General features: G+C 34.0%; 1 protein-coding gene and 3 pseudogenes across 1 annotated transcript in view; all 4 read right to left on the minus strand.

Annotated features, from left to right (window-relative positions):
• The window catches only part of LOC109130825 (F-box protein At3g22700-like), a 2,736-nt gene extending 1,843 nt beyond the window's left edge, over positions 1-893 (minus strand). Inside the window, exon 1 of the mRNA XM_019240890.1 lies at positions 9-893. Coding sequence (XP_019096435.1) covers positions 9-893 — 885 coding nt within the window. The remainder of the gene's footprint in view (positions 1-8) is intronic.
• Positions 7,739-8,753, minus strand: LOC104767754 (annotated as a pseudogene).
• On the minus strand, positions 13,586-20,350 carry LOC104767755 (annotated as a pseudogene).
• Positions 21,186-22,310, minus strand: LOC104767757 (annotated as a pseudogene).

Consider the following 24,309-nt stretch of genomic DNA (forward strand, 5'->3'; position numbering starts at 1 on the left):
CTGAAAACAGGTAAATCCACTATAAAGGATTTGCTCCACAACAACTCTGAATCAATATCAATTTTGTTGGTTACCCACATCTCTATCTTTGAAAATGTATAACTCCGATTTAATGCCGAAAGCTGTTCTTCTCTACCAACTGATAGAGTCACTTGGCCAATATCATTCTGAAATAGCGGAAGACGCAGACGTTTAAATCTTTCTGCTGTAAAATCAAAACTGAGTACGAATGCATAACCTTCTTTGTTATCAGTTGCAACCCAGTAAGTGTTTCCTATCAAAGACGATGCACCGCTACTATAACCGCAATATTGTATGTCGCAATCAAGAACAACGTCATTAAGAACCCTCCATGAGTCAGAGCCAAACTCATATATTTCAAACTTTGGGCCACTGGAAAAACTCCACCACCTCAAGATTTTGTAGCTACGCCAAGATTTGTTGTTTAGGATATATCCCAGAGTAAACCTAGAAATAAACTTGTAAACAATTTTGCATTGGATCCACTTGGTAACTCCCAAACATGGATTCCAAACCACGAGTCTATAATCTTTCGTGGTGCACAACAACAAACCATCGCAATGAAAAACGTCGACTATGTCAATTTCTTCTAAACTAAAATGGGAATCCTTTGGTTTTAGGCCAAGTGCACCTTTAAACTCTATAGAAGGAGGAGCAACGTTGAGATTGACGCTCACTGGACAAACCCTAAACCCCTTCAACATGAGAACCATAGACTCCTTTGGTGCTTTACGAAGGTGCTTCTCAGTGAATCTTTCATCTTCGAATATAGCGTTCCATCGTTTGCAAGTAGATCGTAACCTTTTCACAGATGTCGCTGGAACCCTGGAAAGTATTTCCTCGACCAAATCTGGCGGAAGATCGTACATCATCTTTTTCTCTCTCTCTTTTTGTGATATGATGTCACAAGGAAAACGAAAGCGGCTACTCAGGTCTCTTAAAGTAAAAAATAGGTTTTATCCTGATCCATTCTTTAATATATACTTGCTTTTTCTTTTTCACTTATAATTTTTTTGTTTTTCCAATTTACCTAGGTGTTGATTGGTTCTCCCGCTACCTCCCGCAAAAGTTGCATTCGCGGGTGGTAGCGGTTGCTAGCGATTGGAACCAATCACATAAAACGCTCTTAATCGCTCCCAACCGCTTCAAACTACTGAATTTTAAAAGCTGCTTCCTGCAAGCGTTTGCGGTTGCGAGCGATTGCAGTTGATTTTTTTTTATATATATAAAAACTTAAAAGAAATCAATGATAATGAAATTCTTTTGTGTTATATCTTCTATCTAACCATTTTACTCATTAAGGAAGGGAGAAAATGAAGTACGGATATGATTACAGAGATTATAAAATAAACAATTAGAAGAAAATAATATTCCAATTAACAATAACCCGAAAAACTTGATGTAAATTTAATGACACATCGCACATAAGTTCAAAAAAAATCTAAATAAATATAATATTTCATCAGAATTTTTAAAAAAAATAAGATTATTTGTGAAAAATATTAAAACAAATCACCAGTGACTCTTCTCAACTCTCACTTAACCATTCCTACCGATGCAACTACTAACCTACGATCTAAAGCATATATTTTGTCATTTATCAAATTACTTGATTAAATTTTTGGTGAAAAGCCAAATGTATAAATGAATAAGTATTTCAATATGAAATTTATTTGTTTTTCGAATAATTATTTTAGTATTTTTTAATAAATTGAAATTATAAATCAAGTTTAATTAAAAATTTGTGTTTTTAAACATTTATATTATATATCACATTTACTATGTTCCAACCGCTATTGCACCCGCTGGTCAACCAGTCGTAAACCTCCTGCAAACGCACCAATTTTAAACCGCTAAACCAGTCATTCAAAACGCTTAATAACACTTGAAACCGCAATCGCCTACTTCTGCAATCTCCCGCAACCACAACCGCAACCGCAGCGTTTGAACCAGTCAGGCCCTTAAAAAGAATAAAAAAGTCATATAGTATCTATATATAATAGCAAACCTACTTTTTTGTGTCATCTTTAATCCAACGGATGAGAATTGTTTTATTATTTCATCTAACGGTTGATACTTATTAATGATGCAAAAGTTGCAAGTCTTTTTCCTTCAAATAATCGTGTCTTTTCGTCATACCCCCATCTTTAAAAAATCGCACCTATTTATTTTTGCACCTCTTGATTTCACACCTATAGGTTTTACACCTTTTTATTTTATACCTTTTTATTATTATATATAAACTTCTATGGAATGCAAAAACAAGTTTCGAATTTATCGTTTTCAGAGTATTTTTAAAGGTTAAAAAGAAAATCAAAGAATTGTTTTATTGGAGTGTTTTTAAATTAATCTGCATCAATCTATATATCATGTTTATTATATATAAACTTTTATGGACTACAAAAACAAGTTTTGAATTTATTGTTTTCTGGTATTTTTTTTAAACTTACAAGTCTATATATAATAGCAAACCCACTTTTTTGCGTCAATTTTAATCCAGCAGATGAGATTAGTTCTATTATTCTATATAACGGTTTAAAATTATTAATGATCTCAACAGTTGCAATTTTTTTCATTCAAATAATCGTGTCTCTTCGTTGTATCCCCATCTTTCAAAAATCGCACCTATTAATTTTTGCATCTCTTTGTCGTACCCCATCTTTATCTTTGCACCTTTTTGTTTTATACCTCTTTGTTTCATACCTTTATATTTTTCACCTCTTTGTTTATTATATATTAACTTTTATCGACTACAAAAAAAGTTTCGAATTTTTTATTTTCTGAGTATTTTTTAAACTTAGAAGTTAATAAATAAAATCAAAGAATTGTTTTATTGGATTATTTTTTTAATTAACATGCATCAATCTTCAATTCAAGGTATTTTTATATTTGTGTTGCATTGTAATAAATATAGATAGATTTATGAAACCCAACGAACCAATGACAAAAGCTTACGAATGAACCTGTTAGTGTCTACTTATGAACTTGTTAGTGTCCATTCGGTTAAATACAAATAAATTAATTTATTCTCTGTTAGAGTATTATTATTATATGTGTGGTCATATAGTTCGAAAAGAATATAACATTAATGATCTATAAAGACATAAGTCTTCATGCATACGAAGTTTATTTTATTCTTTTTTGTATTGTTCTATTTCTAATAAACCCATTTTTGGGGGTCATCTTTAATCTAACGGATGAGATTATTTCTATGATCTCATCTAATGGTTTAGAATTATTAATGAACCCAACAGTTGCAAGTTTTTTTTCCATTAATCGTGTTTCTTCGTCGTACCCCCATCTTTCAAAAATCGCACCTATTAATTTTTACACTTTTTTTGTTTCACACCTCTATGTTTTACAACTCTTTGTTTATTTTATATTGATTTTTATGGACTATTAAAAAAAGTTACGATTTTATTGTTTTCTGAGTATTATTTTAATTTGAAACTTACAAAATAGTAAATAAAATCAAAGAATTGATTTATTGCTGTGTTTTTTTTAAAATTTTTATATATAATAGCAAACCCACTTTTAAGGGTCAATTTAAATCTAACGGATGAGATAATTTTTGTTGTCTCATCTAACAGTTTAGATTTGTTAATGATCTTAAAAGTGACAATGTTTTGATCTAACAGTTGTGTTTCTTCATCTTACCCATAGCTTTCAATGTTTGCACTTGTTAGTTTTCACACTTTTTTATTTCACACCTTTTTGTTTTCACACCTTTTTATTTTTATGTATATACAGATTTTTATGGACTTTAAAAATAGTTTTTGTTTTTTTGAGTATTGTTTCACACCTCCAAGTTTTAAAAATTCTGAGTATTATTTTCTTTCAATTTATTAATCAACATTGATTCACTCATCTTTGTTAAAATTTGGATTGTTTTATTTATTGATTTGTTCATCTAACTTTTGTTCGGTGTCATTTTTCATCTAATACCCACATCGATCATATCTTCCATGAATTTTATGATGACTTTCATAAAAAAGTTTGAGTTTCTTAACATTAGGATGTGCACAAAAATGAAATAATTTCTCCTCAAAGAGATTTAGAAACACAATTATTTTAATTTAGTAAGACTTCAGATATATTCAGGAATGAATCTTTGATTTCATGATGGTATTCATAAAAATAATAGTTGAAAGATTTATATCTTTAAAGTGTTCATGTAAGTCTCACAATGGTTGAAAACAATTCAATGCATAAAATTTGACACACTAAAGCAAAACACACCAAAAAAAAAGATTTAGAAACACATTTACTTAAATTTAGGAAGGAATCAATAATATTCAGGAATGAGTCCTTGAAATTCAGGATGATGTTCATAAAAATAAGTGTTTGAAAGATTAACATCTTTGAAGTGTTCCTGCATACGTCTTATAATGGTTTTAAAAACAACTCAATGCATAAATTTAATCATATTGGAGTAATATGTGAGTCGGATTCTCCGCGATGGAACATGTTGTTCATCGTCAACTTACCATGAAACACATTAAAGATAGCACACACTTCTCCAGCCACTAAGACACAAGATACTACTATCTTGTAAAGAAATATTTCAAAGATATCACAAACATAATACTGGTTATTTAAGAATAAACCACAAAAATACTTCATAAAGTCAGTTTAAGAAGGTCTTCCTCATATTTACGTATCTCTTCTTAAATTTTCAACAATGCATCATAAATTGAACTCATGGCTCATACCAACACCAATAATTGAAATCCAACACTTTAGAATTTGTTTCTATGAAATCTACGCATGCAACTAGCAACATATCTCGATGGCAAGGAGAGAAAAAAAGTCTAAGAGAACAACAAATGAATCAAAATCATAAGAAATTTCAGGAAGCAATACAAAAAGAATTCAATTATATTGAAAAAACTCTATTGACCTAAGCCTATTCTAGTACAATCCCTTAAATCACCATTGGATCCAACAAAAACATTTGTTCTCTAATTTCTTGAATAATATCAATAATATATAAAGCATGTCTCTAATTCTATATAAAGCATCTCTCTAATTCTCTACAGAAACTCTTAACTACACAAAAGAATAGCTTATAACACATATTCAGATTCTCATGATCCTAGAGATCTCAATCACATCATCAAACAATATGTTTACATTATACTTAATGTTCTTCACCTTCATTTTTATCCAGCTTTTTCAACGCCGTGATGACCAGTGTTGTCGCCAACGGAACAACTGTGACGTTCGCTTGACAGCTATGTAAACCACAGCTTCGCCGCTGATGGTTTTGCACCTTTAACCTCTCTCTAATTCGACACATCTCTCTCACATACCACCACACCTATAGCTGTCAATTGGGCTCTCGGCCCATGGTCAAGACCAGTCCAAACTATTACGGGCGGGCTATGGACATGCCCAATAATTAAATGGTCCCATTGGTCCAAAGACCAAATTTGATCCATGACCAAATGGGCAAAACCATGTGGACATTGGGCATGCCCAATTCTCTAAAAATCTAGGGTTATGTAATTTGGGGGAAAATTAGATTTTACAATCGATCATCAAAGTCTTCTTCCTTCTTCTTCTACAATCGTATTTACAGATCAAATTCTTATAATTCCACATCAGATGAGAGGATTCAACCATCGTTCATCATAGATACTCTCTTCTTCTTCTCTCGTGTTCGTCTTGCAAACGCAGAAGAAGTGAAAGCAAAACACATACAAACGCAGTCACCTTCTCTGTCGTCTCTTCCTCTGTCAATCTTCATAGGTACGAACTTGATTTGAGCTTATGAATCTAGTGGTTTTCTTAGTAAATGGGTTTATGCATAGAGAGACAATAACTTTGATTGATTGAGTGATTGATTGATCCTGAAATCAGAGCTGATTCTTGTCGCCTGGATTTTAGCTTATAACATGGTTAGGGATTTCAAGTAGTTTTTAGGGAGATTGTTTGATGGGGATTTCGATATGTCTCTACTTCTCTGAATTGGTTTTGGGTTTTCAGGCAACTATTAGCTTATCTTCTTAGATTTGCGGTTTTGAAAGAGCCCATTTGCCTTGTATTGTAAAATCACTGTTAATGTTATCAAAGCTCTAGACTTTATTTGTATGCGTTTGATTCATACCATAAGGATAATGATTCATATAGGTTTTGGTTCAGAAGTGTTACTTATTAATATATTTGTGAAAGATCTTGAATCTGATACTTGTTTGAGTTATTAGTTATATCTGCTTTTGCTGATAGTAGCTTGGCTTTTTGTTTTTGGATCCTTTTGATTTTGCTAACGTTTCAGTTTAGTCCAGCTTAGTCCTTTTGATAGTGTTTCCAGTAATTCTAGTTTCTGAGGTTTGATACTTTGATCGGATTGAGAAGCACCCGTTTTACTCTTTGTCTCTCTGTCTCTTTCTAAAGCTCTAAGTTTGTAAATTTCTAATTGTTTCATTCATCTTTCTCATATAGCATTGTTTCTGAAATTTGCATTGTTTAACATCATAAACATGTAATTCAGGTGTTTGAAGCTGGGATTGTTTGAAGCTGAGCATCATTACTACGGGAAACATTAGACTTTACTTTGGTATCAGCACTCTTGCTTTGGTAATCAATCTCTCTCTGTTTATGAGATTATGAAACAGTCTTTTCTTCATCTTTTTTGATAATTGATATTTTGTTGGTGAGGTTTGATAATTGATACTTTGATCGTATGTCTACACTTTGGTTATGAAACAGTCTTTTCTTCATCTTTTTTGATAATTGATATTTTGTTGGTGAGGTTTGATAATTGATACTTTGATCGTATGTCTACACTTTGGTTTTGTAAAATAAATATCAGATTTTGTAAAATAAATAAGATTTTATAAAAATAAACACTTTGGTTTTATAAATAAATGAATAATAACAAAAATAAAATTTAGATTTTATAAAAAAAATAACAAAAATAAAACTTAGATTTTATAAGTGAAAAACAACATAAATAAAAATGGGCTGTCCATGGTCTTAATGGGCATGGACACCTTTAGGACCATTGTCCATTTGGACATGTCCAACTTCCACCCATACAAAAAAATGTCCAACCGGTCACGCCCAAATGGTCCATGGACGGACCATTTGACAGCTATAACCACACCAAAGCTCTCAATCGCAGCTTTCACGGCATTACACGCCTCCAATGTCCACCGCACCCAGCAGACCGACGTGTATAAATCACAACTCAATTCTCTCTGCCATCACACCATTTCATAGATTTCTCTGCTAATTTCGGATCTAGTGGTTTCAAAATCTTGTAAGCTCATCAAATCTCTAAGGTTTTCTTTGGAATCAACGGAGAGGGAGGTGTGAGAGAGAACACATGGATATTGTGCAATATCACAATTTTTTTATGTAATATATTATATCTTAAGAATATATAAATTTGTGTTAAATTTGGAACATTTAAGAGTGTATGCTATGTTTGGAGGAAAAACTTAAATTTGTGATATTTTTGAGAATTTCCATATAAAAAACAATTCATTATTAAATTATTCAAACGACATTGATTTCAAAATCAAAAATTAAGAAAATTAAAAAAAAAATTAAAAAAAAAAAAGACTAGTTTCTTTGGTTTCTTTTCAATCTACCTTACTGGAAATGTCGATTTGAACCAAACTGGGAACATAGTTGAACAAAAATATACGCCATTTTTGTGACGGGAGGAGTAGCAACAGTCGTATGCTTGTAGATACCACATAAGGGATTTCTATGTAATGTCCATCGTCCTTTCCGATAATGCATACCATGTTCTTGCAGGTCCCATTATCATTGACATTACAACACAAGACAACTCTTTTCTTTTCTTCGAATAATAGACTTGAGAAGATAACTTGAACAGGACAGCTAGGGCGAGTAATGTCTAAGTGCAGTCTCCACGACAGCGTAGCTTCAGTATCAATGTTATTGGTTATCCATATCTCCATCTTTGACGTACTACAGTTCCAATTTAATACCGAGAGTTGTTCTTCTCTAACAACTGAAAGAACCATCTGACGAACATCTTGGAAATGCGGAAGACACAAACAATTAAATCTCTCTCTTGCAAAATCAAAACTAAATAACATTGTAGATTTTTCTTTAAGATCAAACGCAAGGGAGTAAGTATTTCCCTTCAAAGACACGCTACGTCCTATTATGATGGAGGATTTGTGATTGATGTCATCAAGAACGTTCCATGAATCAGAGCTAAAGTCATATACTTCAAACCTCCAAACTTCGTTGTCACAATATGTCCACAAGATTTTGTAGCTACGGCAAGATTCGTTGTTCTGGATATATCCTAGAGTGAAATTGGAGTTGTAGTATCTCTTGTAATCATCTTTGAGTTGGATCCACCTGGTTTCCCCCAAGCTCGGATTCCAAACTACGAGTCTATTGTCATTGGTTGTGCATAACAGCAAACCATCACAGTGACAATCTTTGACTATATCAACTTCAACTGGTTCAGAAGTAGAGTGGGAATCATTTAGGCCAAGGGAACCTCGAAACTCTATAGACGGAGGAGATAGATTAAGATTGACGCTCACTGGACAAACCCTACGCTCCTTCAACATGAGAACCATAGAGTCCTTGGCTGCTTTACGTAAGTGGTTCTGGATGAATTTGCGCTCTTTAAGCAAATCATTCCATCGTTTGCAAGTAGATCGTAATCGTATCAAAGATGTGGCTGGAACCCTATAAAGTATTTCCTCGACTAAATCGAAAGGAAGATCGGACATCATCAATTTCTCTCTCTATGTGATCGGATCTCCCAAGGATAACGAAAGCGACTAGTTTAGGTCTCTCAAAGTAGAAATTAGGGTTTTCCCTGATTCAATCTCTTATGTATGTGACTACTAATTTACTTCTTTTTTTCTAATAAGAATTTTCTATTTAAAATAAAAATAAAAACAAAATCTATATTAACATTTTTAAGTACATTTTGTGTTATGCCCTTTTATTTTTGTTTATTTAAAAAGTTATTTACAACATTAACCCCTAAAAAATTTCCAAAACTAATATTACTACAGATTTTGTTTCTTAAATATTTTATATTTCATTCCAACTAAATAGATAACAATAATCAATATGGAAATATAAACTATCGTATATTTAACCACACATTTTGTTGTGTTTTGAAAATATTCTATATCTGAATCATTCGCAAACAAAGAAAACAATAATTTGATTCCCAATTTGTTTTCCAAAACCTGTGAGATTTGATTATTAACATAAGAAAAACTTCGATTGACATTTATTTAAATATTATAATTAACATATATAAACTTAATAAAAATTTTAATTATTACGAATATGTAAAATTAAAAAGTTTAAAATACTATATAATGTGATTATATAGTAGATGAGTTATAAAGAGGACATGTTGGAATTAATAAAATATTATTAAATTTTTGTTAACACGGGTTAAATCCTCATTTAATTATTTATCAACACTACTAATATTAGAATATTTGACATAAAATCAAAGTTAATTTAACTAAGATTGTGTAAAATAATTAAATCATTAGGAAAAATGTGACTTAATCACAGCATATAAATTACTTTTTATGTATTTAGATCCCTTATTTTTTGGTATAATAACTAAAAATCAAAATAGAATCTCAAACACTAAACAAAACAAACTAAATATAACAAACAAATGGTCATGAAGTGTACTGCAGGTTAAAAAATAATATAAATATTTATTCGCATAACAACCGGGAAATTTAGTTATTTCTCTATTTACAAAACATCCAATATTTAACAAATAGNACAGATTTTGTTTCTTAAATATTTTATATTTCATTCCAACTAAATAGATAACAATAATCAATATGGAAATATAAACTATCGTATATTTAACCACACATTTTGTTGTGTTTTGAAAATATTCTATATCTGAATCATTCGCAAACAAAGAAAACAATAATTTGATTCCCAATTTGTTTTCCAAAACCTGTGAGATTTGATTATTAACATAAGAAAAACTTCGATTGACATTTATTTAAATATTATAATTAACATATATAAACTTAATAAAAATTTTAATTATTACGAATATGTAAAATTAAAAAGTTTAAAATACTATATAATGTGATTATATAGTAGATGAGTTATAAAGAGGACATGTTGGAATTAATAAAATATTATTAAATTTTTGTTAACACGGGTTAAATCCTCATTTAATTATTTATCAACACTACTAATATTAGAATATTTGACATAAAATCAAAGTTAATTTAACTAAGATTGTGTAAAATAATTAAATCATTAGGAAAAATGTGACTTAATCACAGCATATAAATTACTTTTTATGTATTTAGATCCCTTATTTTTTGGTATAATAACTAAAAATCAAAATAGAATCTCAAACACTAAACAAAACAAACTAAATATAACAAACAAATGGTCATGAAGTGTACTGCAGGTTAAAAAATAATATAAATATTTATTCGCATAACAACCGGGAAATTTAGTTATTTCTCTATTTACAAAACATCCAATATTTAACAAATAGATAAAACATAAATATAAATTATATGCATGCGGTGTACCGCGGGTTAAAATCTAGTGTCATATATAAATGGTGAAGGGAGTCTCTCCAATAATGACACATAAGCATGTCACATTTATTATTTTGTTTTAAAAAAAAAAATCAAATTTTAAATTATATTGCAACTCTTACTTTTCTGTAATAATTAACATGTTTCCACTTATTAATAAAGTATTTTAAATTTAATTGTTATAAATAATATCAAACACATATATAGATAAAAAACAGGTTACTTAACTTTATAAAAATATACATAACATAATATCAATGGAATGTTAATTTAATTTTAATTTCACTGTAATGAAAACATTAAAATAATATAAATAGAATTTATTTCATAGTTTTTCATACTATATATATAAATTGAATTGAATTATGGTTTATCTTTAAGTAAATATGAACTAACATTAGTATTCGGTCTATTAAAAACTATTTTATGATATACATCCTTTATATAATAAAAAGAAAGTACATAATTTTTTTTTGTAGACTATATAATTTTTATAAGTTAGTTACAAAATAGGTTATAGATTAAATATATGTTGATTACAAAAAAAGTTATAGATTAATTGGTCAATCCATGGACTATATGAATACACTTAAGAATATCCTAAAGAATTTTTTTAAAAAGAATATTCCAATAATTTATACAATTTCTAAAAAAATCTTTAATATTTCATGTACTGTTAAAAAATATATATTGTTAGGCATAAAAATATACTGTTAGACATAAAAGAAATAAAATATTGGCAATTTATCACACTTAATCGTGATTTATGTGAGATCTTATTGTGCAGTTGAAAATAAAATCTTACCTAAGCACAGGTCATATTAAAACACTTTCACCAAACATATTCAAAAACTAAAATAAAAACAAACAACAAACCTAACCATTTCTCATACATAAAATTACAAAATTAATAATATAAAACTTACAAAGTATATGTTTTTTTCAAGCCATCATATTTAACATATGATTTTATTGCATAATGTTTTATCCAAAAAACTTTTAAAAACAATAATATAAATTATATTTAATCTAAAATTATAATAGAAATAGAATAAATTTTAATTCGTGCTCTACCACAGGTCCTAATCTAGTATATATATATATATATATATATATATATATATAAAGTAAATAATTATAACTAAGCTATAAACATTATATATAGTTAAAAATATAATTTATTGTTAACAAAAATAAAAAAAATACGTCAAAATCCAAATGAAAAAATTGCTTAAAGAGTTTCTTTATCTGATTAATTTAATAGATGTAAATCATTTTTTTTTTTTTAAAAACAACAACGATGAGTAAGCTTAATGGTTAAGTCTCTTGGTTATCGAAAACGAAAGGATCTTGGAGGTCACCGATTCATAGATCTCTGCTTCATCCCATTTTTTGATTCTCTGGCCGGTGTTCGGCATCTCTGCTGGCTCCGTGCCTCTTTAGTTGTTTCGTTTTTCGTTTAGTTGCATAATTTTCTATTTTTCTGTAAAACCAAATTCTGGACCGCTTCATCTTTGACGGTGGCTTCCGTTGATCTCTGGTGGTGATCTGAAGATTGATTTGGCGATGAATTTGGATAATCTTGTGTTTCATACAGTGGATTGACCTTCGCTAGTCTCCAGTGGTGTCGTTCTTTTCCTCTTAGTCGTGATGATGATTGTAATTAAGTTTGGCCTAAAGATGATGGTTCCGCAGGTTTTGGAACCATCAAATCTTAATTTGATCCAAACAGTTAGGAATCAAACACAATCACATTCACATTTGGTAAGTCTTGAGTTCTTTTGTGGTAGGAAACGATTTTGGTTCAGTCAACACTCTCCCATAGTGGGAGCAGTTTATTTATGGTTCGCTGGGGTGGATAGATCTTACAATTTCATCCAAATTGAGCCTCCGTGAAGAGTTTTTTGACTCTCCATGATGCCCGACATTCCCAAAACCATTTTGGTAAAGGGATCCAATATAAACTTCTGACAATATGTTGGTGTATTGGTCGCCGAATATAGGATCCCGGAAAATCAAGTCTACCGAGAACCAACATATCCAAGGAAGAGAAGATACCACCATGTGTTACTGAGCGGCAACAATGTGTAGGGTGCTGCAAAAAACATGATCCAGATCCTATTCAAGCAACTTATCAATATGTTCTTTTAATCAGATTGATGCGAAAAACATTTCATACGAATATATGAAAAGGAGACTTAACAGATTCTTTCTGTTGCCCATATAGTTTCAGTTTAGACAGCAGAGTTATTTCCACTTTTTCATCAAAATTATGTTCAATTTCCTTTATTTGTTTCAAAAATTGTATTTAAATGGTTTTTATGTATCATGTAAAACTTTGGTTATATAATGGTTATATAATATTTTTGAGTTGCCGTGCTAAAAAATAATAATAATACAAAAATTTGCGGTATTAGTCTAGATGAATCAATACAATAAAAGAAGAATGTGTTTCTCTGTTTGTGTGACACATCAGCCTCAACAACGAAACTGGCGTTTTTTTTTTGGTGAACACAATGAAAGATCAGCTTTTTCTTTGCCTACTTAGACACATAATTATCTACGCTTCTATGTTAAAATCGATTCTCAATGTTAAAATATATAAACCCTAATTTCACTCCAATTTGGGGGATATATCGGTTTTGATCTGGTCTCTAATCTATATGTTTTTGTTCTATGTAGCACACAACGCATGTGGTATCAGAGAACCATGAATAAAAGAGAGGTTGATTGATTGGCTATGACGAAGAGTTGATCAACGGTGGAGAAGTAACGACGGAAGCACTGTGAAGAACAAGAACAATTCACTGTGTTATTCATGGCTCTCTCTCGTGGCCCTTTGTATGCTTAAGTGGTTTTTTCAAAAAAGTTTTCGATTCTCAGAGGACAAGGGTTTAGCGATTCTGACTTCTCTTCGTTAAAGTAGAAGAAGAGATTCAAGAGAATTAGATTCAGTACCAGAAGAGCAGAGCACACAGGCCACAAGAACATCTATTCCCCAGCGTTGGATTCTATCTCTCGTAGGAAGCCTCTCTAGTAGCCAAGTTATGAAAGAATAACGAGGCACTGCTTCTTTGAACCGCACAGTCTTGAACCAAGGGACCGAGGGAGAATGAGAACGAAGCTGCTCCCATGTTTCCTTGTAAGAGGAAAAAAATCATGACGTACAACGCCAAAGAAAAACATCTTCACCTTCAGAATCGGTGGAGGGAGTTATGGTGGTGAACAGTTCCATAAAAGATTGTTGCTGTTCAGACCGTGCTGCAGGCATCCACCACTCCCCATTCCTTTCTGCATCTGAGACAAGAGCATCCTTTCTTATCTTCAACTGCGTTGGCCCATTAACACCCATGAATTCAATTAAAGGGGATAGATCCCACCAATTATCCAACCAGAAAGAAGCTGGCAACATGCACAAAGTCACAAAATCTTTGAGGGTTCTCTCTTTGACTTCTGCATTAGTGCATTAAAAAAAATACCCACCAAGATTAGTTTTATTTTGTTATATTCATAAATTTATTCCTGTTCAGACCATCATAGACTTCCCCGTTGTTTGGGTAGGCAATGATCGATTGGGTCACTCTGGAAAGAGAAAAAGCTAGTTACTTCAGTCGCAAGGTAGAAAACAGAGGAAAAATATACCCTACTTTGATAACTGATTATTGTTTATATTGTATCTTAATTACTTTTATGATCTTTTGTGCACTATCCAGTCTTTCCCATCATTTATTTCAAGGTTTATGTACGTAAAAAAAACAGTTTTAGAGTAGTTAAGACATAATAATCAGAGCTCCTTACGTTAAAATCATCATCATATCAAGTGAAAAACAAGCTCAATCCAAACCAAAACTATACACTATAAAGAAGAAAGGAAATCACAAAGTACCAGAAAATATTTATTCAATTCTTCAATGGACATTTTCCTCAAAATAAAAAAAAATAAATAAAAAAATAAACCAAGAGGAAGAAAAAGAGAGTAGGTGCCTCGACTGTACGTTGCTAGATATGAACCAAACTTGGAACATAATTGAAAATTCGTGGACACCATGTTTTGTCTGTAGATCCTTGCGACCATGGAAAGTCTTTAAAAGTATAAGGCATCTCTGTATAATTTTCATCGTCCTTTCCAACAGTGTATACCATGTTCCAGCTGGTCTCAAAACCTAAATTAGAACACAAGGCCAATTTTTTCTCCTCGTCGATTAATAGACTCGAGTAAACATGAAAACAGTTACAGCCAATGGGTAAATCCACTGTGAAGGATTTGCTCCACACCAAAGCAGCTTCATCATCACTTTTATTGGTTACCCATATCTCCATCTTTGGTCTATGATGAGAGCTCCGATGTAAAAGTGAGAGCTGTTCTTCTCTAACAACTGATAGAACAATAATACCAAGATTTTGAAACAACGGAACACATAGATGTTTAAACTTCTCTGTTATAAAATCAAAACATATCAAGCAAATATCTGTTTCATATACAGCAATCCAGTAAGTATTTTGCTTTAAAGACACGCCAACATATACTAGTTCGAAGGTGTTGGGGTTTACGTCATTAAGAACCCTCCATGAATTAGAGATGAAATCAAAGATTTCAAACTCAATAACTCGGTTCTGTGTTTTGTAAATCTTTAGAATTGCAGCACCTCAAGACTTTGTAGGCACGACAAGATTTGTTGTTGTGGTATCCTAAAGCAAACTTAGAGTCTCTCATGGCATTCATGCTATAGGAGAGTTATATATGTAAAGGATAAATGTGTAATTAGTAGTTGTGAAACCTTATAGATCTTATGTATATATATTGTACAAACATCTCAATAATAGACAAGCCTTTCCTTACATGGTATCAGAGCTATATGATCCAAAGACCTAGCTCTTTTTCTCGCCGCCTCCTTTTTCTTTCTTCTCTTCTCTTCTTCTTCCTTACTTCTCTTACCATGACGTCCTCTTCTGATGTCATTGACTCTTCCGCTACCACAAACCTTCATACAGTCAATATGTCGAATGTCACCAAACTCACTGCTTCCAATTTCTTGATGTGGAATCGTCAAGTGCGTGCTCTGCTTGCCGGCTATGGTCTTGCCGGTTACCTCGACGGATCTGTGGCTGCACCGACTCCTACTGTTACGACAAATGGTGCTACTATGGTCAATCCTGATTACACGTTCTGGGAGCGACAAGATCAACTCATTTACTCTTCTCTATTGGATGCAATTTCGGTTGAGGTTCAACCGGTCTTGTCTAAAACCACCACCTCAGCTCAGATCTGGAGTCTTCTCTCCTCTACCTATGCTCGTCCAAGTTGGGGCCACATTAAGCAGATCCGTGAACAGATCCGCACGTGGAAGAAGGGGTCTCGTACGGTCGATGAATACGTTCAAGGCTTCGTTACTCGTTTTGATCAGCTTGCTATTCTTGGGAAACCTTATGAACCTGAAGAGCAAATTGATTATATTCTCGCCGGACTCCCAGAAGATTACAAACCGGTGATTGATCAAATTGATGGACGTGACACACCTCCATCTTTAACAACGTTGCATGAAAAGTTGATCAACTATGAGTTGAAGCTTCTCTCCCAAGGCTCAGTCTCGTCGCTTGTTCTTGTTACTGCTAATGTTGCGTCTTACAAGAGCCATGACCATAACAACAATCCTCGTTCCTCCAACCGCTATGTCCCTCGCGGTCAACAACATCAACCTAGGGGATCTCAAGGTCGTGGCTACCAAGGTCGTTGCCAACTCTATGGTGTCTTTGGTCATAGTGCGCGAAGGTGTTCTCAATTCTAGGTGTCCGGCTCCGGTTCTACCTCTTCCGGTGGTAGTTATACACCGAGCATGCCTTGGCAACCTCGTGCCAATGTTGCTACCATCCCTCCGTATAATCCAGCCAATGGGATCATGGATAGTGGTGCTACGCACACTTGACTTCTGATTTATCCAATCTTTCGCTTCATCATCTCTACACCAGGGGTGAGGAGGTTGCCTTAGCTGATGGATCTGGTCTTAAGATCGCTAATACGGGTTCCGGTTTACTTCCTACACCTTCTCGACACCTTGCTTAAATCTGATCTCTTATATGTTCCTGATATTAGCAAGAACTTAATTTCTGTGTATCGATTGTGTAATGCTAATAACGTTGCGGTTGCCTTCTTCCATGCTCATTTTCAGGTGATGGATCTGAACACGGGGTCAAGTTACTCCAAGGCAGAACTAAGAATAGGCTGTATGAGTGGCCGGTTCATCAAAATTCCATCAACGTGTTTGCGGCATCACTCTCACCAAAAACCGATTTCTTCACTTGGCATCTTCGACTTGGTCATCCCTCTCTTTCAGTTTTAAAATCCATTGTCTCCAAATTCTCTTTACCTCTTTCTTCTTTCACACAAAACACTTTGTCTTGTTCGGATTGTTTTATCAATAAAAGTCACAAAATTCCATTTGCTTCAAACACAATTACCTCATCTCAACCTCTTGAATACATATATACTGATGTGTGGTCCTCTCCTATAATATCTTCTGAAAATCTCAAATACTATCTTGTTTTGGTTGATCACTTTACAAGATACACATGGCTTTGTCCCCTCAAACAAAAATCTCAGGTCAAAAATGTTTTTGTTGCCTTTAAGGCTCTAGTGGAGAATCGGTTTCAAACCAAAATCCGCACGTTATATTCGGATAATGGTGGTGAGTTTATTGCCTTACGGTCGTTTTTGGCTCACCACGGCATCTCGCATTTCACCACGCCGCCGCATACACCGGAACATAACGGTATCTCCGAGAGGAAGCATCGCCATATTGTTGAAACGGGCCTCGCGATGCTTACTCATGCTTCCGTACCGTCTTCTTATTGGCCTTATGCCTTTGCGACGGCGGTCTATTTGATCAATCGGATGAACACCGATGTGCTTCAAGGTGACTCTCCCTATATGCGTCTTTTCAAGACGACACCAAACTATCTCAAGCTACGGGTATTTGGCTGTGTCTGCTACCCTTGGTTGCGTCCATATCGCCACAATAAGCTTGAGCCGCGTTCCACACCGTGTGTCTTTGTAGGGTATTCACTCACACAGAGTGCGTACTTATGCTTGGACGTCAAGCAAAACCGGATTTACACATCTCGGCATGTTCAGTTCAAAGAATCACAATATCCCTTTGCTACCTCGTCTAGTGTATCACCTGTGTCTGTGCCATCAAACACTGTTGATTCACACAGTTCGAATTCGGTCACTCCGTTGCCACTTGCACCATCTTCACCAGCTCATTCTTCTGCGTCTCCGTGTTCAGATCGTCACTCTCCGGCACCAACGGCACCGCCAGCAATTGTCATGAAATCTGGTTCTCCAGTGTCTTCCTCTGCACCAGACATACCCTCGTTGTTGTCCCCGTCATCGTCGTCCACCTCGCCTGATAACGATCATGAGACTCACACCAAACGGGCTCATGATCCTTCATCCATCTCGGCCCAACAAAGTCCAATACAACCTCTGAGCCCAGTATCGCCAAGCCCAATTTCACCAACACCATCACGCGATTCATCACCATCGTCTTCTCGATCCGTTATGACATCCCCATCAATTTCGTCTCTGACGCCTGCTATTGATTCTCCAGCTCGTGTTCCGTCTCCACCACCACAGAATCTACACCCAATGCAAACATGGTCCAAGAATCATATTAGCAAGCCGAAGACAAAATTTAGTCTCGCCGCTTCTCTTTCACCAATCATTCCGACAACGGTTGCTCAAGCACTCAAGGATCCCAATTGGAGAAATGTGATGGCTGAAGAGATTAATGCCCAAATTAGGAAACACTCGTGGGATCTGGAGGAACCGACGACTGCTCAGAATGTAATCAGCTGTAAGTGGATTTTTACCTTGAAATATAAGTCTGATGGATCGATCGACAGGTACAAAGCCAGGCTTGTTGCTCGTGGATTCAATCAGCAATATGGCATTGATTATTCTGATGCATTCAGTCCAGTTATCAAATCCACGACTATACGTCTCGTTCTTGAGGTTGCTGTGAAACGTGATTGGGCGATTCAACAAGTAGACATCAACAATGTCTTTCTTTAGGGAACTCTTCAAGAGGAGGTTTATGTGTCACAGCCTCCAGGCTTTGACACATAAACCTCATCATGTGTGTAGGTTGCGGAAAGTGTTGTATGGTTTAAAACAGGCTCCTAGAGCGTGGTATCAGGAACTTAAACAATTTCTTTTACAATCGGGGTTCAAGACATCTTTGGCGGATAACTCACTGTTCATCTACAAACACGGTCGAGAGTATGTCTATGTTCTTGTTTACGTGGATGACATTATCATCACTGGTCCACCGTATTTGGTGAAGGCGTTTCATGCTTCCTTGGCTCATTGGTTCTCACTTAAACACCTTGGTCCATTGAGTTATTTCTTAGGCATTGAGGCGACTAGAACACCAAAGGGTATCCATTTGATGCAGCGCAAGTACATCACTGATCTCTTAGCCAAGACAAATATGCTTGACTCTAAACCTGTTTCCACGCCTATGTCGTCCTCCTCCACACTTACGGTTTTTTCTGGGACACCACTTGTGGACGCCAAGGACTATCGAATGGTGGTTGGCAGCCTTCAATACTTGGCGTTCACAAGACCTGATATTGCTTTCTCGGTAAATCATTTATCACAATTTATGCATAAACCGACTAATACACATTGGCAGGCGGTTAAGCGTGTATTGCGTTATCTTAATGGTACTCGCTCTCTTGGTATTTTCCTTGCCCGAGATGCCCCGCTCACGGTCCATGCGTTTTCGGATGTTGATTGGGGTCGTGATCGTGCCAACTATGTCTCCACCAATGCTTACATTATCTACTTTGGAGGCAGTCCCATCTCGTGGTCCTCCAAGAAACAATGCAGTGTGTCTCGTTCCTCCACCAAAGCAGAGTATCGATCAGTTGCGAATACAGCCTCTGAACTGCGATGGGTTTGCTCGTTGCTTCAAGAAATGGGTATTGCGTTACCATTAACTCCTGTTATCTACTGTGATAACATTGGTGCTACTTACCTGTGTGCAAATCCGGTGTTCCATACCAAGATGAAACACATTGCTATTGATTATCACTTTGTCCGAGAGCATGTTCAATCAGGTGTTCTACATGTTGCTCACATCTCTGGGGATGATCAGCTTGCGGATGCATTGATTAAACCTCTACTGGGTCCTCGCTTTCATACTCTTAATGTCAAGATTGGAGTGCAGAAACTCCGTCCATCTTGAGGGGACGTATAGGAGAGTTATATATGTAAAGGATAAATGTGTAATTAGTAGTTGTGAAACCCTATGGATCTTATGTATATATATTGTACAAACATCTCAATAATAGACAAGCCTTTCCTTACGCATCAAACCAATTTTGAGTTGGATCCACCTGGTTACCCCCAAACACGGGTTCCAAACCACGAGTCTATTGTTCTTGGTTGTGCATAACAACAAACCATCACAGTGAAAAACTTCAGCTATATCGGCTTGTTCTGAATTAGATTGAGAGTCGCTTAGACCAAGTGCATATTTCAACTCTTTAGATGGAGGAGCAACGTTCAGATTGACACTGATTGGGCAAACCCTATACTCCTTCGACATGAGAACCAGAGATTCCTTTGGTGCATTGCGAAAGTGCTTCTCGCTGAATCTCTGGTTTTTAAATAAAACGTCCCATGCTTTGCAAGTAGATCGCAACCATCCCAGAGCTTTTGCCGGAACCCTAGATAGTATTTCTTCAACCAAATCTTGCGGGAGTTCAGGCATCGTCATTGTTTCTGTTGTGATCTCCCTACATAACCTATTTTGTCTTTTATATATACAAACAAGATCAAATTCTCCGCTTCCTTTTCCTATGTTGATTATGATTATAAATTTCACTTAAAATATTCCCTTGGAAAAGAAGCAACTGACAAAAGATACTGATCCCAATATTTTAAGTTTATTTAATTATTTCAAGTAGAGAATGTCACACCAATATGGCAATATCCTAAAACTCTCGTGTGTTACTCTGTATTATTCGGTCTTCTTACTTTGTTTCATGTTTTGGACATCTTGGATCATTTTACACCATGAAGATATTTTGCCGGTTTAGTTGGAAATTGGAATGAGAGTTATGTAGTTCAAAATATGAATATTATTGATGCAGTCGCCAAAGATTTGAGGTTCCGTCTGGGATTGGTACCATCCATCATCGCCAGATTTCCCGTTAATCAAAATCGTCAACAGTTAAACTAAAGATGAAACATCATGAGTTTTGTCAATGTTTTTTCACTTCTTTAATGACTTAAATCGAAAATGGGGAGGTTGTGGCTTACTTACACCATTTGGGAATAAACTGTCTTTAAGGTCAAGGTGGCTTACGTACACGGTTACACCATTTGGAGAAAGATGAAGAACATCATCATTGGAACCATAAAGTACCCAAAAATATTCATCAAAATATTCAAACGTACGACATTTTTTTGAAAAACATTTTTAAAACAAAAAAAAAAACGAAAAACATTTTTAAAACAAAAAAAAAAAACTAAGGAAATAAAAAAGAAGATGTGCCAGACGAAATCACTTGTTCACTAGTTTCTTTCTTTCTATGTATTCTACCTTACTTGATTTGAAACAAACTTGGAACATAGTTGAAAACAACTGGACGCCATCCTACGTCTTCCCACACACATTGGCTGTTTATGTAAGGGATCTCTGTGTAGTATTCATCGTCCTCTCCTATTGTGCATACAAAATTCCCGCGGTTCGAATCAGTATCGCCTACACTACAACACAATAATACTTTCTTCTCCGCATCGATTAATAGACTCGTGAAAATCTCAAAATAATTACTAATACTAATCATAGGTAAATCCACTATAAAGGATTTGCTCCACAACAACTCTGATTCAATATCAATTTTGTTGGTTACCCACATCTCTATCTTTGCTGTACTGTTACGCAGATTTAACGCCCAAAGCTGTTCTTCTCTACCAACTGATAGAGTCACATCACCAATATCATTCTGAAATAATGGAAGCCGTAGACGTCTAAATCTTTCTGCTGTAAAATCAAAACTGAGTACGAATTCATAATCTTCTTTGTGTGTAGTAGCAACCCAGTAAGTATTTCCTTTCAAAGACGACGGACCACTACTATAACCGTTACATTGTATGATGCAGTCGACCTGATCAAAAACCCTCCATGAATCCGAGCTAAAGTCATATATTTCAAACCGTTGGTCATAGTAAACACCCCACCGCCTCAAGATTTTGTAGCTACGGCAAGATTTGTTGTTTTGGATATTTCCAAGAGTAAACCTCGACTCTCTCTCGTAATAAGTTTTGGGTTGGATCCACCTGGTTTCTCCCAAACACGGATTCCAAGCCACGAGTCTACCATCTTTGGTGTTGCATAACAACAAACCATCGCAATGAAAAACGCCTTTTATGTCAACTTCTTCTAAACTAGAATGAGAATCCTTTGGTTTTAGGCCAAGTGCACCTTTAAACTCTATAGAAGGAGGAGCAACGTTGAGATTGACGCTCACTGGATAAACCCTATACCCCTTCAATATGAGAACCATAGACTCCTTTGGTGCTTTACTAAAGTGCTTCTCAGTGAATCTTTCATCTTCGAATATAGCGTTCCATCGTTTGCAAGTAGATCATAACCTTTTCACAGATGTCACCGGAAGCCTAGAAAGTATTTCGTCAACCAAATCTGGCGGAAGATAGGACATCATAGTTTTTTTTATCTCTTTGTGATCAGATCTCCCAAGGAAAAAGAAAGCGTCTAAATTAGGGTTTTGGTTTTTTTCTCTTTCAGTTTGCCCCTAAACCAATCTTTGTTTCGATAAACCGGAACCGATTGAGGGTTATGATTCCATCACTGTTCCGGCAGAGACAATTTTGTAGGTAGCACAAGATTTGTTGTTTTCTGATGGGTCAACAAATGGTCAAGTGCTTAACCGACGATCAGACCATATGAAGAATTAGAAATGGAATATCAAGAGTAATTGGCTTAACCAATTGGTTTATTCATTTCAAATATTTCTGCAAATAATCGTGAAGTGGTCTTCCTTGTTGTGAGGAACCCACTTTATCACTTTCCCATTTTCCCTACTATTTAGGAATCACGATTGGTTCCATTTGTTATTTGCTTCATGTTATTTGTTGAGTTTCTATATAAATGAGAAAAGCCAAAAAGAAAAGGCAGAGAAATTTGCCTGAAGAAACTTGTGTTGTGTGTTTTTATCTCTGCTTTGACTGGGACCTTATCATTTTCGTGTACCACTTGGTTGGATCTAGAGTATCTCTTGCAACCAGTTTTTGGTTGGATCCACTTGGTTTCCAAACTATGAGTCTATTGTCCTTTGTAATGCATATCAATAAACCGTGGTAGCGGAAAACTTTGGCTGTATCGTGACTTCTTCTAAATTTAAATGAGAATCCTTAAGGGAAAGTGCACCTTTTAATATTATAGATGGAGCAGCAGCAAGGTTGAGATTGACACTTATTGTACATCAGAGTTCAGAGCTTGAGCGATCTTAGAAATCATCAATGCCATTTGGCAATTTAATGGAAATTTATCAACAAAAAATCATAAACACATTTTAGATCTTGTCGGCACTAATATATTTTGCTTGGTTATAGCGGATACATGGCCTTGTTTCGCAAGCAAACGATACAAAATCAAATCATGATTTTGTCAATAGTTTTGCAATTCTTGGGCGGCTTATCACCAATACATTTATTTAATATTTAAAATATATTTTGTTGTTCATTATTAAGTAAGACTATTTTAGTAATTTTATATGTTGAAAAATAAATTTTTTAACTGACAAATTTAAAGAAACATAGTATTTCCCAAAACTCTAATTCTTTATTATCTTAAAAAATAATTATTTTGAATAATTTTTCAAAAGTAATCAATCATTTACTTCAATTGTCATTGAAAATACGTGTAAAAATTGTTTACTTACAATTAGCAAGAGTAATTCTGGAACTAAAACAATTCAAATCAAATCAATGTGTAAAGGAATATTAATAAGACAGCTAGAAGATATCCCATGCTATAAAGCACGAATCAACATTTTTACCAAAAAAATATTTTATAATAATAATAATTATTATTGTTATATTTGTTTTTAAATGTTATTTTGTTTGAGACAGTATTTACTTTTAATATTGCAATTGTTTGGTAAATCTACATATAATTTTCTAAATACTAATTATTTTATAATATTATAGTAATTTATTTGTTTGATATATATTACTTTTTTATATTGTTTGTTTATTGTATTTGCATTATTATTTTTTGAAATATTTTAAAATAGTAATTATTATATTCTAATTGTGAGAAAATAAAATTTATTTAATTTATCAACCACATAAATTTAGTTTTACCAACTAACATATGTTAAGTAATATATCTTTGAATTTAAAAAGTCAAATCACAACATAGGAAGCAAAAGATTTGCATATCTATTTATCATATGTATTATATGATAATTCAAAACAATTTGTAAATGAAATAAAAAGAAGATAATAGGAGAATCTTAATTTAAAATCTTGACAAAACCTTCCAAATATAGTTCTTAAGATAATAATTTGGATACTTAGATATAAAATCTTACTTTTTAAAATTTTGATTGGTTTATATTTTTTTTTTAATTAATTAGTAATTTACGTCCATAATTAATTAGAGAGAGAATTTGTTTTGGAAATTAATAATTATTTAAA

The sequence above is a fragment of the Camelina sativa genome, chromosome 19 (assembly GCF_000633955.1).
Source record: "Camelina sativa cultivar DH55 chromosome 19, Cs, whole genome shotgun sequence".
NCBI classification, from domain to species: domain Eukaryota; kingdom Viridiplantae; phylum Streptophyta; class Magnoliopsida; order Brassicales; family Brassicaceae; genus Camelina; species Camelina sativa.